Source organism: Coregonus clupeaformis, chromosome 21 (genome assembly GCF_020615455.1).
Source record: "Coregonus clupeaformis isolate EN_2021a chromosome 21, ASM2061545v1, whole genome shotgun sequence".
Taxonomy (NCBI): domain Eukaryota; kingdom Metazoa; phylum Chordata; class Actinopteri; order Salmoniformes; family Salmonidae; genus Coregonus; species Coregonus clupeaformis.
The window spans coordinates 17,082,844-17,099,464 of record NC_059212.1 but is presented as its reverse complement, the minus strand read 5'-3'; the positions used below and the strand labels follow the sequence as shown (position 1 = coordinate 17,099,464).

The following is a 16,621-nucleotide window of genomic DNA, read 5'->3' as shown; positions in this document are numbered from 1 at the left end:
ATTGGGAGAATGTTCGCATACCACGCTGCACCTTGGTCTGACCCGTCTCTCAACGATCGTGACAGAAGATCCCACCAAAAACGGACCAAGCAGCGTGCCCAGGAGCAGCAGACACCCTGGACACAGGTGGGGAAGAGTTTTTGGACATGGGAGGAGATTTTGGCAGGAAAAGGACCCTGGGCGAAGGAGGAGGCCCAGACGGGAGAGGAACACAGAAGGCGTCGGCCGAGGAGGAAGCTTGCGGGACAGCCCCAATATATTTTTTTTGGGGGGGGCTAAAAGGTTGGTCGGGGATCGATAGAGAAGAGCCCCGACCACTGCACTCGTGGGGGCTCAAGGAGGAGTCCTTACTGGAGGAGGACTGGGCGCGGAGAGTAAAAGACTGGTACAGTCGGAGATCTCTAACGACAGTTCCCAGTCCGGTACACCTCGTGCCTGCGTCTCGCACCAAGCTAGTTGTGCGTGTTCCCAGTCCGGTACGGCCCGTGCCTGCTCCTCGCACCAAACCAGTGTTGCGTGTCGCCAGCCCGGTACGCCTGTCCCTGCTCCTCGCACCAAACCAGTGGTGCGTGTCGCCAGCCCGGTACGCCCCGTACCTGCTCCCCGCCAGTGGTGCGTGTTCCCAGTCCAGTACGGCCCGTCCCTGCTCCTCGCACCAAACCAGTGGTGCGTGTCGCCAGCCCAGTATGCCTGTCCCTGCTCCTCGCACCAAACCAGTGGTGCTTGTCGCCAACCCGGTACGCCCCGTAACTGCTCCCCGCACCAGGCCAGTGGTGCGTGTTCCCAGTCCAGTACGGCCCGTCCCTGCTCCTCGCACCAAACCAGTGGTGCGTGTCGCCAGCCCGGTACGCCTGTCCCTGCTCCTCGCACCAAACCAGTGTTGTGTGTCGCCAGCCCGGTACGCCCCGTACCTGCTCCCCGCACCAAGCCAGTGGTGTGTGTTCCCAGTCCGGCCCGGCCCGTGCCTGCTCCTCGCACCAAGCCAGTGGTGCGTGTTCCCAGTCCGGCACGGCCCGTGCCCGTTCCACCGGGGGCCTGGTCCAGCACTGATCAGCGGCTCCACTCCGGAGCCAGAGCAGTCCGCTCCACCGGTTTCCAGTCCAGCTCCGGTCAGCGGCTCCACTCCGGAGCCAGCAGTCCGCTCCACCGGTGCCTAATCCAGCCCCGGTCAACGGATCCATAGCAGTCCGCTTCACCGGTTTCCAGTTTAGCTCCGGTCAGCGGCACCAGTCCAGACCCAGACGTCAGCCCCTCTCCAGGTTCGGGGTCTCCCACACCAGGGTCCAGACAGGGCTTGGTGCATCGTGGGAGGAAGGAGGAAGGAGAGGGGAAGCATCGCGCCGAGGTCCAGACCAGACCAGGGGCGCATCGGGAGGCTGAGAGGAAGAGGTCGTATCTGTTCTGACTATACATCACAGAGACAAACGCCATACTTCTATCCACAGTAACTGGTGAAGCACATTTTAAAAAAATTTTTTTTGCCATTTAGCAGACGCTTTTATCCAAAGCGACTTACAGTCATGCGTGCATCAAAAAAACACCCACTAATTCGATATCGTTTGATATCTCCGCATCTAAAACAACCAAACCTTTATTATAGAAATCTGGCTCATTTTGGGGATTTCATTTTAAAACATGGTGTGAAAAAGAGTAGGCCTCATCTTTAACCTTGACAAGGAAAGTAAAAAGTGAAGATTGTTCTAAAACTATGCAAAAAAACTTGGTCATATTCAGCTATATCCTTTCAAAACACTGTCCTCCATCTATCCCATACCTTTCACATTTCCTCTTTCAAATAAGACAATAAAACTAATTTCAAATCTACATACTGTATCTCAACGGCTGCAGTTTTATGCCATATCTTAAATTCTTAAATTAGACAGACAAAAGAACCTCATCTGAATTAATTATAAGTAGAGGCAAAGGATTCTGTGGTAGCCAGCTACTGTATTTTCCATGCGAGTTCTCCTGTAGATATTTTTGATAAGTGATGGCTGGCAGGGAGAGGCAGGGATCACACAGACACACACCAGCTCTGATCTGACTGAGACTGTGGAGCTCATTAGTGTGTGCAGTGTGACCCTCCCGCCCCGGGACTCCCCTGGCCCTACTGCCTGTTTCTAAGCCTGGAATGGGAACTAACACTGTCTCACAGTCCTGGGTGAGGCTCCTGTCATCATCTGAAAATGTAAAGCATGATTGGAGGTCTACAGTCAGTTTATGGAAATTTTATGTGATGGATAGAGAAGCACAGAGGCACTTTCTCCAGTTGGTAGGGGGAAGATGTTACTGCAACAACTTGACTGTCGGTGTGTGTGTGTTTGTGTGTGTGTGTGTGGTGTACGTGCATGTGTGTATACATTGAGGACCATAATATGACAATTCCCTGTATATTACATACATAAAACATATATATCTAATAACAAAACCATAATTTGTCCATCAAAGCCTAATGTGCTGTAGAGACATTACTCAATGAGGCAGAATAAAGATATGATGCTGTTAATAATAGCCTCCTAGTAGCAGGTCCCTCCAGGGTTGTGTATGACATTTGACAATGAAGTGAACAAGTTGTTGATTCAACGTACAAATGTAAGGCAACCAGCTGCAATAGGATTGTGAGTTTCCTCAACAAAATGTTCACACACAAACTTTTTGTTGTGAGTTTGCTCAATAACATTTTTGCTGAGCAATCTCACAATCCTATTGCACAATCCTATTGCAGCTGGTTGCCTTACAATTGTAAGTTTAAATTTTTTACATTGTTTGGTTTCAGCAACTACGGTGGATGCATAAGCAGACCAGCCCAGTACAGCTCAGTTTGGCTCAGTAGTGTGAAAGGGTATCAGTATGATGAGATGAGTAGCCTTGTGTTGTTGTTGCCAGGAGAGGGAGAGCAGCCTCCTCAGCAGAGCCAACTAACCCTGGTCTTTCTTAAAGGACAGTGTGAATGACACCGGCACTGCCAAGAAGACTAATCAATCCGTCTCCATTTCACGGACAGGCAGCTCAGATATGTGTGGTCCCTCCCTACAGTGTGTGTGTGTATGTCTCCCTCCCTGCTACACAAGAATAGACAGAAACACAGAGGTAGACGACGTATAACACTTGAGAGCCATGTTGAATTCTTAATTTCTTGCATTCAGCCATGTATGATCACTCAGCAGGCAGTGTAGGTGGAAGTATGTACATATGTGAAATGAGTCAAACTGTATGTTCATACAGTGCATTCGGAAAGTATTCAGACCCCTATTTCCATATTTTGTTACGTTACAGCCTTATTATAAAATTGATTAAATTATTATTTTCCCTCATCAATCTACACACAATACCCCATAATGACAAAGTGAAAACAGGTTTTTAGAAATGTTAGCAAATGTATTAAAAATAAAAAACAGAACTACCTTATTGGCTTCAGGGGAGAGAAAGCTCATTAGCCAAGTACAGTGTTCTAATTAGGACCGTCCTACATAGAAAACAACAACAAACATGGCGGCTTACAAAACACTGTTGCTTGAGTTATTGAGACTAATCTCTACCTTTGCTATTCTCTGTCACCAGCACTGTGTGGGGAATGTACAGAATTAAGACTATGAGTAAGAACCCAAGAGAACGGATTGAGACCTTGAGTGAGTATGACACAGCGCCTTCTTATCTCAAGACAGGTAATTATAATTCTAGTAAAAGCTAAATATGAAGTTGGTCAAGTACGGTCAAGTACGGTATAAACCACGCTGAAGGTCCCTGTGGACAGGCAAATCCATTGTAAGAAGAAGTGCCATGACAACCATTTCCTTTTAATTGCACACAATGTCAGCTCGTTCTTGTCAGCGTGAGCCCTTGTGAAATGTGAAAGGGGATATGTGCATTGTTGTGCTATGGTAGAAGTTGATGATGTGAATCATGGAGAAACGCATTAAAAGACTTCCAAACTGCTAAAGGACTTCAACATGTAACATGCCCCCATCCCCACTGCCACCAAGGCATACATCTATAAAAATAATCTGCTTTGGCATCATAAAGCCACTTTAATAAACATGCATAGTAGAGATTATCCTGTGTTACATGCGTTCAAAGCCTGTAATTCAGGAATCTAATGCCATTCCATCTTAAAATGTATAATTTCTAATATGAAATTCTGCTGTGTATATCAAGTTCTTCCCATATGCATCTCCTCTCCTCTGCTCCAGTACACAGTAGGAAGTATCTGTCAACTGATTCACAGTTTCAGCAGAATATTTAAGTATTCCTCGACAGGGTCAGAGTGGAAGTAGAGCCCTCTTGTGTGTTTTGGCACATACAGCGTCAGCGGAAGGAAGGACAGGCTCATCAGACTCAGAGTTAGTAGCCGGACGTGGACTGACTCCTCATTCATGCTCTGCTAGGCTGGAGGTTAACAGTGGTTGACAGACAGGCAGGACCTCAGTCCATGGTGGTCTTCTTTCTGGGAATGAAGCACGGAGACAGGCCCCACATGACTCATACACTATATATACAAAAGTATGCGGACACCCCATCAAATGAGTAGATTCGGCTATTTCAGCCACACCTGTTGCTGACAGGTGTGTAAAATCGAGCACACAGCCATGCAATCTCCATAGACAAACATTGGCTAGTAGAATTACCTTACTGAAGAGCTCAGTGACTTTCAAAGTGGTACCGTCACAGGATGACACCTTTCCAACAAGTCAGTTCGTCAAATTTCTGCCCTGCTAGAGCTTCCCCGGTCAACTGTAAGTGCTGTTATTGTGAAGTGGAAACGTCGAGGAGCAATAATGGCTCAGCTGCGAAGTGGTAGGCCACACAAGCACACAGAACGGGATCGCCGAGTGCTGAAGCGTGTAGTGCGTAAAAATAGTCTGTCCTCGGTTGCAACACCCACTACCGAGTTCCAAACTGTTAGTTGGGAGCTTCATGAAATAGGTTTCCATGGCCGAGCAGCCGCTCACAAGCCGAAGAACACCATGCGCAATGCCAAGCGTCGGGTGGAGTGGTGTAAAGCTTGCCGCCATTGGAGCATTGGAAACGCGTTCTCTGGAGTGAGGAATCACGCTTCACCATCTGGCAGAACGCTACCTTCCCGAATGCATAATGCCAACTGTAAAGTTTGGTGGAGGAGGAATAATGGTCTGGGACTGTTTTTCATGGTTCGGGCTAGGCCCTTTAGTTCCAATGAAGGGAAATCTTAACGCTACAGCTTACAATGACATTCTAGACGATTCTGTGCTTCCAACTTTGTGGCAACAGTTTGGGGAAGGCCCTTTCCAGTTTCAGCATGACAATGCCCCTGTGCACAAAGTGAGGTCCAAACAGAAATGGTTTGTCGAGATCAGTGTGGAAGAACTTGACTGGCCTGCACAGAGCCCTGACCTCAACCCCATCGAACACCTTTGGGCTGAATTGGAACGCAGACTGCGAGACAGGCCTAATCGCCCAACATCCGTGCCCGACCTCACTAATGCTCTTGTGGCTGAATGGAAGCAAGTCCCCGCAGCAATGTTCCAACATCTAGTGGAAAGCCTTCCCAGCAGAGTGTAGGCTGATATAGCAGCAAAGGGGGGACCAACTCTATATTAATGGCCATGATTTTGGAATGAGATCTTTGACGAGCAGGTGTACACATACTTTTGGTCATGTAGTGTCTCTCCAGCTATAGCTAGTGTTGTTTACACTGTATAACAGTGTCTGAGGAAATAATAGTCTAGGGTAAGATGGCGGATATTTGTATTCTAGCGCCTTGCTTGGCCTGTTGGAGACGAAGGTCACTATTTTTAAGATACTGTAGTTTGTTAGTGTAAATGCTTTGCCTCTTGAAGAAAACACCTAGAAACACAGTAAATGTCACTGAAACACAATACAATAACAGCTAGTGTGTTAAGAGTGGTCTCTTTCCCCAAACACTGATCCCTACACTGAGTACACTCAGTACCTACACTATTCTTGTCCTACTCCAGGAGACATCCTTTCGTAACAGCTCTGACTGCACAACTCCTGAGCGGTAATATTATCCCCTCCTCTTCTCATCTCTCTCTCCTCCTCCCTCTCTCCTCTGCTGTATGTATGAGCCAGCCAGAGCCCTAGGGCTCAGCTTGCACCAGTATTACACGGATGTCATGTACAATCACACATCTACTTTCAGCACCAGCACCTAAACCCACTCGCAGCTACACATCAAGGGCCTCTTGGGATCCCATCGTCGCAGCTGTTTAGGGAAACACGTCACTCACACACATCAACTGTCACAGATTACTAAGGATGGAAGGATGGATGGAAAACACTTTCAAAAGTATCACAGGATTCTGAAGCACCAAATCTGATCTGCCGCATACATTATATACAAATATAGCCTCGCTTTCCAGGCATCCTCACATGACTAACGATACTTGGAAGGATGGCATCGCGAGTCTAGTAAAATATGACTTTAAAAATAATCAAGAATGACATGGAAATGGGTAGCGGAGAGTTCAGCCAAAGGGTTAAATTGAGCCACCCTTGTTTCTAGGAAACCATACACAAAATTAATAATTTGACCAAATATTTAGGAAGGGATCATAATTTCATCGAGTCTGTGAAGGAAGAAATCACATGGAAAAAGTAATAAGCAAGTTAGGTAAAAATAACAGATTTTCAGTAAGTCAAATTAATTTCATGATGCTTGTATCTAAACCAAAGTAGATAATTTTAAGTGCATCCTTGTAACTGTCTGGACTAATACAGTCAAAATGTTTGCCTTGGGGCAAGTTGAGACAATGTTTGAGCAAATGGCAAGCTGAGCAAATTGAAGTGTTTACTTCCCAGGCATAATGCAAGGCATTATCGCTGGGATATTTACATTTTAGACATTTAGCAGACGCTCTTATCCAGAGCGACTTACAGTTAATGAGTGCATACATTTTTCATACTGGCCCCCCATGGGAATCGAACCCACAACCTTGGCATTGCAAGCGCCATGCTCTACCAACTGAGCTACACGGGATGCTATGACGTAACAACAGGGCCTGGCCTATTTTAAAAGTGTTTAAAAAAGTGTTTGTTAGGTCTTAAGCCTGTGTTAAAATATGCTTAAAATTATTAAAAGACAAAAAAGTGATTGTGATTGTGTTGAATTGTGTTTGGGAAATAAAGATATACTTTTTTTTTTTTTTTAATGGCCTCCCGAGTGGTGCAGTGGTCTAAGGCACTGCATCGCAGTGCTAGCTGTGCCACTAGAGAGCCTGGTTTGAATCCAGGCTCTGTCGTAGCCGGCCGCGACCGGGAGACCCATGGGGCGGCGCACAATTGGCCGCCCCATGGGTCTCCAGGGTAGGGTAGGGGAGGGAATGGCCGGCAGGGATGTAGCTCAGTTGGTAGAGCATGGTGTTTGCAACGCCAGGGTTGTGGGTTCGATTCCCACGGGGGGCCAGTATGAAAAATAAAATAATGTATGCACTCACTAAGTCGCTCTGGATAAGAGCGTCTGCTAAATGACTAAAATGTAAAAAGTAGTGGTAATATTTCATTCAGTACAGAAATTTGTAGGCAGCTTAACTTACCCTGTCCTGCTGCTCAACTTTCCCCGTAAGTTGTGCCAAGAGACCACTTTTTTGGGACAAGCTATGTTTTCAAAACTGTAATGTTTACATGAATTCAGATTATTTCCAGGAATACACAACATCCTGAAATATATGTAGATATCTTTGTTAATAGGAATACCTTATTTCCCTTGACAGAATGATGCTGAATGTAAAAAACTTACCTCAGTCTACTCTGTGCTTTTTAAAAACTTAATCAGATAAACAGAACCAAGTGTATCTGACTTCAACAAGGCTTCCTTGTAAATTGCATTCACCTAAAATAACCTAGAGACCTGAGTTACAACTTTCAATTATGCCCATCTCCTGCTTTCCATTCCCAGAGGCAGATGGTATGTCTCAGGGAGCCAGACTCAGAGCCATGTACGAGGGGTAGAGGTGCCCTCTGATGTCAGCCCCAACATTCCTCCCCATTAACTGTCCCATAAGTGATCGGTCCTCCTCTCCTTTTCTCATCTCGATTAGTCTCTCTCTCTCTCTCTCTCTCTCTCTCTCTCTCTCTCTCTCTCTCTCTCTCTCTCTCTCTCTCTCTCTCTCTCTCTCTCTCTCTCTCTCTCTCTCTCTCTCTCTCTCTCTCTCTCTCTCTCTCTCTCTCTCTCTCCTCTCTCTCTCTCTCTCTCTCTCTCTCTCTCTCTCTCTCTCTCTCTCTCTCTCTCTCTCTCTCTCTCTCTCTCTCTCTCTCTCTCTCTCTCTCTCTCTCTCTCTCTCTCTCTCTCTCTCTCACAGCAGCATGGCGATTAGCTATCATTGGGATTGCCCACTCACTCCACACCCAGGGATGGGCAAAAATGACAAAATACAATGACAAAATACTCATGTATCAAAATAAAATACTATTTTCAAATGTATTTTGTATTTTAAAATACAGAAATTTAATTTGCAAGTAGCCGGCCGGAACAGCAACAACAATCACAGTAATGGTTACAGAAACGTTTACTTGCTATGACTGTTATATGTTGTTGTTTATCTACCTTAGTTTAGAGATGGGCAGTATTTCTGTTACATGCTTTTGAAATACAGTACGTATTTTAATTACTTCTGAGTATTTTGTATGTTGTATTGCACTGGGCTGAACTACACTCCAATGTATTTTGTAACAAGATACTTTCGAAAGCTGTAATTTGTATTTTCAAAATACAAAATAGTTTTCTATACAATTTCATTATAGTAGTTCACCATCTTTTCACCCTACATTGGTATCAGAAGTCTGATGGCACTATGGTGTGATAAGAGCGTCTGCTAAATGAACTAAATGTAAATCAGTGGAGGCTCCTCAGAGGAGGAAGGGGAGGACCATCCTACTCAGTGAATTTCATAAAAATAGACATAGTGAAACATTAAAAAAGTTATGCTTTTTAGATAAAACTATACTAAATACATTCACATCACTAAATAACTGATTTAAACACATTGTTTTGCAATAAAGGTCTACAGTAGCCTCAACAGCACTCTGTAGGGTAGCACCATGGTGTAGCTGGACGACAGCTATTTTCCATCCTCCTCTGGTTCAATACAAAACCTAGGAGGCTCATGGTTCTCACCCCCTTCCATAGACTTACACAGTAATTATGACAAATTTCGGAGGACATCCTCCAAACTATCAGAGCTCTTGCAGCATGAACTGACATGTTGTCCATCCAATCAAAGGACCAGAGAATGAATCAAGTACTGAAAGCATAAGCTACAGCTAGCTAGCACTGCAGTGCATAAAATGTGGTGAGTAGTTGACTCAAAGAGAAAGACAATAGTTGAACAGTTTTGAATACATTTCTTAAACAATTAAGGAGATGCAGCAGAGAGAGAGAGAGCACGAGAGAGAGATATTTGGTTGGATTGTGGGTTTACTAATGTGTTAGTTCTAGTAGATACTGTATGTTGACTATAACGTTAGCTAATATGGTGACAACGATGTAGGCTGTGTGCAGCGATTATGGTATGAAGGTTTGGCTTGGAGAGTTTTTTTTGACTGGTCACAGACAGCTGGTGTGTTGTATACTGAAGTCCACAAGCGAAGGGAAAATGTGAGTGGAGGAGAGCGCGTAGATGTGAGGATGCTGTTTGTATGGCTGCTATAAAAGTGAACTGTGTGATCATAGGTGTATTTATTCCGCCAATTTTGTTGCAAAACGTTTCTTAAACAGAAACAAACTGAATGAAACGGGGATGGACCTACCTGAATTTGTCCAATATAAACTCTTGTTTTAGTTGCTAAACCTAACATTTTGCAACTGTTTGGACTAATGATTACATCCTAGATCTGCTAGATGCAGGCAAGAGTGTGCAAGGCGGTTTTGAATGTGTCACTGTTCGTCAGATTCATTACTCCTTTTGTCTCGACCTGGGCACCTACGTTATAAACTTTCATTTGTAGGCTAGGTTGTAGCAACCTCATGATGGGTATAGGGCAAATTCGAGTATCATGTAGTAGCCTAAACCTATCGATGTTACATTGAGCTGGATGAAGGACAGACAGTTATCCAATATGCTGTAATAGAAATAAGGCCATGATTATTAAAAACATTTAATCGTCCTCCCTAATCTTAAACGTCACCAACCGCCAAGTCAAAAGTTTGGACACACCTACTCATTCAAGGGTTTTTCTTTATTTTTACTATTTTCTACACTGTAGAATAATAGGGAAGACAATAAAACTATGAAATAACACATATGGAATCATGTAGTAACCAAAAAGGTGTTAAACAAATCAAAATATATTTTAGATTTTAGATTTTAGAAGTTGCCACCCTTTGCCTTGATGACAGCTTTGCACACTCTTGCATTCTCTTAACCAACTTCACATGGAATGCTTTTCCAACAGTCTTGAAGGAGTTCCCACATATGCTGAGCACTTGTTGGCTGCTTTTCCTTCACTCTGCCGTCCAACACATCCCAAACCATCTCAATTGGTTTGAGGTCGGGTGATTGTGGCGGCCGAGTCATCTGATGCAGCACTCCATCACTCTCCTTCTTGGTCAAATAGCCCTTACACAGCCTGGAGGTGTGTTGAGTTATTGTCCTGTTGAAAAACAAATGATAGTCCCAATGCTGTGGTAGCCATGTTGGTTAAGTGTGCCTTGAATTCTAAATAAATCACTGACAGTGTCACCAGCAAAGCACCCCCACACCATCACACCTCCTCGTCCATGCTTCACGGTGGGAAACACACATGCGAAGATCATCCGTTCACCTACTCTGCATCTCACAAAAACACGGCGGTTGGAACCAAAAATCTCAAATTTGGACTCATCAGACCAAAGGACAGATTTCCACCGGTCTAATGTCCATTGCTCGTGTTTCTTGGCCCAAGCAAGTCTCTTCTTCTTATCGGTGCCCTTTAGTAGTGGTTTCTTTGCAGCAATTCGACCATGAAGGCCTGATTCATGCAGTCTCCTCTGAACAGTTGATGTTGAGATGTGTCTGTTACTTGAACTCTGTGAAGCATTTATTTGGGCTGCAATTTCTGAGGCTGGTAACTCTAATGAACTTATCCTCTGCAGCAGATGTAACTCTGGGTCTTCCTTTCCTGTGGCGGTCCTCATGAGAGCCAGTTTCATCATATACATTTTCCAGATTGACTGACCTTCTTGTCTTAAAGTAATGATTGGCTGTCGTTTCTCTTTGCTTATTTGAGCTGTTCTTGCCATAATATGGACTTGGTCTTTTACCAAATAGGGCTATCTTCTGTATACCCACCCTACCTTGTCACAACACATCTGATTGGCTCAAACGCATTAAGAAGGAAAGATATTCCACAAATTAACTTTTAACAAGGCACACCTGTTAATTGAAATGCATTCCAGGTGACTATCTCATGAAGCTAGTTGAGAGAATGCCAATAGTGTGCAATGCTGTCATCAAGGCAAAGGGTGGCTACTTTGAAGAATCTCAAATATACAACATATTTTGATTTGTTTAACACTTTTTTTGGTTACTACATGATTCCATATGTGTTATTTCATAGTTTTGATGTCTTCACTATTATTCTACAATGTAGAAAATAGTAAAAATAAAGAAAAACCCTGGAATGAGTAGGTGTGTCCAAACCTTTGACTGGTACTGTACATTTATATTTAGTTAATTTAGCAGACACACGTTCTTTTCACACTATAGTGCCATCAGACTTCTGATACCAACGTAGGGTGAAAGCGGGCCACAAAATGGTGAACCGCTATAATTTTTTTTTTATAGAAAAGTATTTTGTATTTTGAAAATACAAATTACAGCTCTTGAAAGTATCTTGTTACAAAACACATTGGAGTGTAGTTCAGCCCAGTATAATACAAATGACAAAATACTATTTCAAATACATGTAACATAAATACTGCCCATCTCTGTCCACACCACACCACTCCCTCCACTCCACCACGCCCTCCACTCCACACCAAGCATCACGTCAATGTCAGGGCCTCACTCTGATGAGCTTGGCTGTCTTATTTCTGCCTCAAAACCTTGTGGACCAAAACCCTTTTCCTCACAACACCACAAGGTTTTGTCAGGGCCGTACTCTGAGGCTGACTCCCTATTCTGTCTCTACTCCTCACAAAACAGTTCATGACGTTGTTGCTGCTGTTTTCAATTCACACGCAAGGTTATCAAAGGATGACGCCCGTATTCATATCAATAGAATTATATATTTTTAGGCAGAATTATCTAAAAATAAAATGGCTTGTCTGCCTTTTGAAATGGGGTGGGAAAATTATAAATGGTGGGAAAATAGGATATCAGAGATGCAATGGGAAGTGATTTGCATGGGCCAGAAAGGGGAAGTGATTAGCATAGGCTTTAGATGTCTTAGCCTGGCTCTTAACTGAGGATGACCCCTTTCAGGGCCATGCTCCCCTAACGCCTAATTACTCTGCTGCCTTATTAGAAATCTGTTTCGACTGCTTTTATTTGATGTGGACAAGGACATCATAGGTCAGATTATAGAGAAATAATGATGAAAATGTATGACGCATTGACAATAACATACCTGTACTGTACAGAGTACAACAAAAACATATACTGCCTCTGTGCCCACATACAGTAAAATGAAAAACAGTATCACTCTCGGGTCCATTCTCTAACATGCAAAGTAGATCTGGGCATCAAACTGATGAGAGCAGCCTCTGATCCCCCACACAGCTCAAATATCTAGAGTTATTGTGGAGTGCTGATGGCAGAGTCGGGACGGGACGCAAATGCCAGCTTGATGTTTTCACTCAGACCCAACGGCCATCGTGAAAAATTAACTAGTCCAGAAACTTCCCTCCACACTTTCTCTCATCCCATGTCCCTTGTTTTTATTTTTCTCTCTTTTCTCCACTCGCCCAAGCAGCTCTCCTGTGGGTCCAGCCCATATGTCTGCCTTGACTAGCCCCGGGCACAGAGCAGCAGGATGGAAAGTGGCAATCTTAATTCAGACATGCAGCACCAGCAAAGAGTTGAAGGGGAAGTCAAATACATACTTTATTATTTATTTGTTTCAGAAGATTGTTCCTAGCTTATTTTTCATCAACTACGCATATCTGAAGTCTTTGTTGTTGCAGTACTCAAGCTTTCTCAGTTTCAAGAGCTAAACCTGAAGATAAGCAAATGCCACCTTCCTTTATGTTCACAAGACAACACAACTCAACATCAGTTAGAGAGATCTGTCCTTAGCAGTTCTGTTATTATTTCATTCCACCTCTGCATGGTATCTGTCCTTTTATGGTTATCTATAAATATAATAATTATTGCAAAAATACATTTGTTTTAATTTAGAATATGGCAAAAGGGTCCAGGTGGTCATTTCCTGGGACTACAGATGTCTCTTAACGTTTCATCCTGGGATGTCAAACTGAGCCTTGCTGTCAGTGGATTGCCACTAGGATAACAATCTAAGAATTCCCAGAGGAACAGTCAAACTAGGTAGCAGGAAGTTCAACTCAAATCAGCACTGACATCTGGGACTCATCTGACGGGGCAGTCTCTACGTTTGATGAAGACGCTTGAAGCATTTCAGTGAAATTATAAAAACATACTTTCATTTTTTATAAATAACTTGATAACAGTGAATTTCAGAGAGTCTTTATCATATAAACACATACTGTATCTCAGATAATATGCAATTCATTACAGAAAATGATTTTTTTCTTCTTCTTGTAAGCATGTTCACAATGCCTGGATTAAAACCAATCATAAAAGGGGATTTTCTTCAGATCCCTTAACCACATTTTAGAAATTAGTGCCATTTCTCCAAGCCTATTCCACACACCAGCTCTGATTTGAAATGTTCTGTATATAATAATAATGGTTTAAAATACCAGGGAGAGATGCTTATGTTCCTCATGTGGCCTGGACCAGGCAAGAAGCCATGTTTTGACCATAGCACTCAAAGACCCATCTCCTATCAAAGACATAGAGCGGTGATAAGCCTCAGGCTCTTAATCCTCCTGCTTACAAATACAGCAAGCATCCTCAGGCTTAGTGCTGCTATGATAGTGTGTTGTGTGGGGGTGGTGTATGTTTTGGGTGTCAGGTGAACATACTGTGATGCTGTGGAGAGAGTATTTCTTGACATTGACCTTTGCTGGTATGTGCTTCCCTGACAGTGTTGGTAAAGTAGATCAATATGTGTTGTGAAAGGGATAAACACACCAACCTGTGGCGCTCTTGAGGGTTTCCATAGTGGTGGTGGTGTGTATTGAAGGTGATCCAGTGGAGACATTGACCTTTATTGGTCTGTGCAGCAGCGTTTGTTTTTGCTAGCCAGTAGATCTGTACTGCTGCTGGTGGTGGTTAAAGGGTGATCGAGAGAAGACACTGCCATTTGCTACCGTGGACAGTGGTATGGTAGAGCAGTGTATATTTTGACTGGCCAGATAAACAGAGTAACAGATCTAGACTGACCTGTGACTACTCAGTGTGTATTATAAGAGTGATAAACCGACTGACCTGTGCTGCTCTGGATGGTCCTGACGGTGGTGGTGGTCCTGGGGGGTGAGGCGGGCAGCAGGGATGTCCCCTCATCCTCTGAGCAGCCCTGGTCCATGGCCCTCACGTAGCTGTGGCTACGCATGCGGAAGCAGCTCGGCATGGGCAGGTCCAATGCATCCATGGCCTGCGACTCCATCTCGCTGTACACCTGCTCACACACCTGCTCTATCTGCCCGTTCACCTCCACCTCACTCACCTGCAAGGGGACGGGGAGTGGGGGACAATGGGGGAGAGAGGGGGTGCAGCACAACCGTACATCCAAATATCAGTATCCTAATCCTAACCTGGGGAACGCACCATAGAAAAGCCACTTACCTAGAGTTTAATAGCTGTGCACATTCAATGCTGATGGGCAGAGTAAACACATCTGAAATCATTAGGAGAAGTAAGGAAGAAAGGAAGAGAAATACAGAAGAAGAAGAGGAACCACAATGCAGCAGTAGCAAGAGGAGGAAGAGTCAAAGAGAATGGGAAGAGTCAAAGAGAATGGGAGAGTGAGGGTCAATGTTAATTGGAGAACAAGCAAGTGTAATGAAGAGATTGTTTGGGATGATGAGAGTTCATTCAGGGTCTAAAACAGAGCTCTGATTTACTGAAGCAAGGAGTTGGGCATTCCCTTCTCAACTTGTATTTCCTCTATTTCTGGCATCCTCTCTCCTCGATCCTTTTCAAAATGCATTAAAATAACCTTGGATCTTCGAGAAAAGACAAATTGAGAAAAGGTAAGACAAGAACCAGAGCATCTAAGATGGTTCAATAACATTCTGTAGGTTAGGGTGGGATAAGGAGGGTTTGGATACGGTCTAAAGCATACCACTCCTACACAGAAAGACGAGAGCTTGAGGGGCTTTTGGCAAGACTCATGCTGAGATGTTTTGTAATTCCATCTGATTTTCACTGATAACTGAGGGTGGGTATTAAACAAGAAACAGTTGGTGAAAACTGATTCTTAATCCAAAACTTTATCGCATTTTAGTTTGGGAGATTTCACAGATTTGAAAGATGATAGTCCAGTGAGTTATATTTGTAATTCCAGACATGAAAAGCAAAGGGCATAAGGTTACTCATTAGAAATATTTTGTGTGACTAGTTTACTCTGAAATGTAAGGAAAATACTTTTTATCTACAATGTCCCTGGAATAGATTGCTGTACAATATTTTGATGATTATCTTTTAATCAATGTTTAAATTATTATTTAGCTGAGAGTAACATGAAGTAATGTGTATGACATACAGTATGGAGGTAAAGTGATAATGGTTTCGGTTTTTATAATGATTTATTCTGTTATGCTATCTTCTAAATACTATAAGACAATTCACAATTGGCTTTAAAGGCAGTGAGCTAGGATTATTATACTGGTTGTAAGGCAGACTGTGTAACTCTAGAGAGGAGATATGGTAAATGGAATGGTAGTGCCATTTTACTTCACCTCTTTAGGTTGACTCTTGATGGTTGAGGGCTGAACATTGACATTGAGACTGGTTTGAAATAAAATTCATCTCAAGCTGAGAGATGAATTTGTGGCTGATTTCATGGCTGATTTGACTTGGACTTTGACTTGATGTGACTTTCCTCCCTTGCACAGACGTAGCACCAGAGACGGTGACGTAATGCTGGGAGCACCAACCTGGCTGATGGTACTCATAGCCCTCATGTAGCTCTCGTTTCGCGAGCGGTATTGGGGTGAGGAGAGCAGCGCTTTGGGGTCCAGGAGCCCTTTGGGGTCCAGGGTGTCCAGGCTCCTATTGATGGAAACTTCACTCACCGCCCGCAGGTAGCTGTGGCTCCTGATCTGCAGCTTCGGAGAGTGTTCGGTGGAGATCCTGCCAATGAAGACAAGTCAACAAACAGGTGTTAATAATAATGCCTCCTGATGTTAGCATGATCACTCACTGACAAGGAGTTGTCAAGACAGCACAAACAGATCTGGTATCAGGCTACTCTCTGATGTCCTGGGCTCTCATGACGAATGTGCATGTCATCATCATCTAGTGATGCATGTGAGTTGTAGTCCACTTCACTCTGATCAGCAGTCAAAGGTATGGTACTGTTAGCTGTAGTGACGTCAGATGGACAGCTCAAAGAGAGACGT

At 43.8% G+C, this 16,621-nt stretch overlaps 1 protein-coding gene across 5 annotated transcripts in view; it reads right to left on the bottom strand.

Annotated features, from left to right (window-relative positions):
- The window catches only part of dlgap1a (discs, large (Drosophila) homolog-associated protein 1a), a 113,359-nt gene that overhangs the window by 6,657 nt on the left and 90,081 nt on the right, over positions 1-16,621 (bottom strand). For 4 of the 5 annotated variants that reach the window (XM_041842124.1, XM_041842123.1, XM_041842125.2 and 1 more), the window contains 2 exons: positions 16,157-16,352; positions 14,487-14,724 (listed from right to left, as the gene is read on the bottom strand). In XM_041842124.1, coding sequence (XP_041698058.1) covers positions 14,487-14,724; positions 16,157-16,352 — 434 coding nt within the window. The remainder of the gene's footprint in view (positions 1-14,486; positions 14,725-16,156; positions 16,353-16,621) is intronic. The other variant, XM_041842126.1, reaches the window with a different exon arrangement.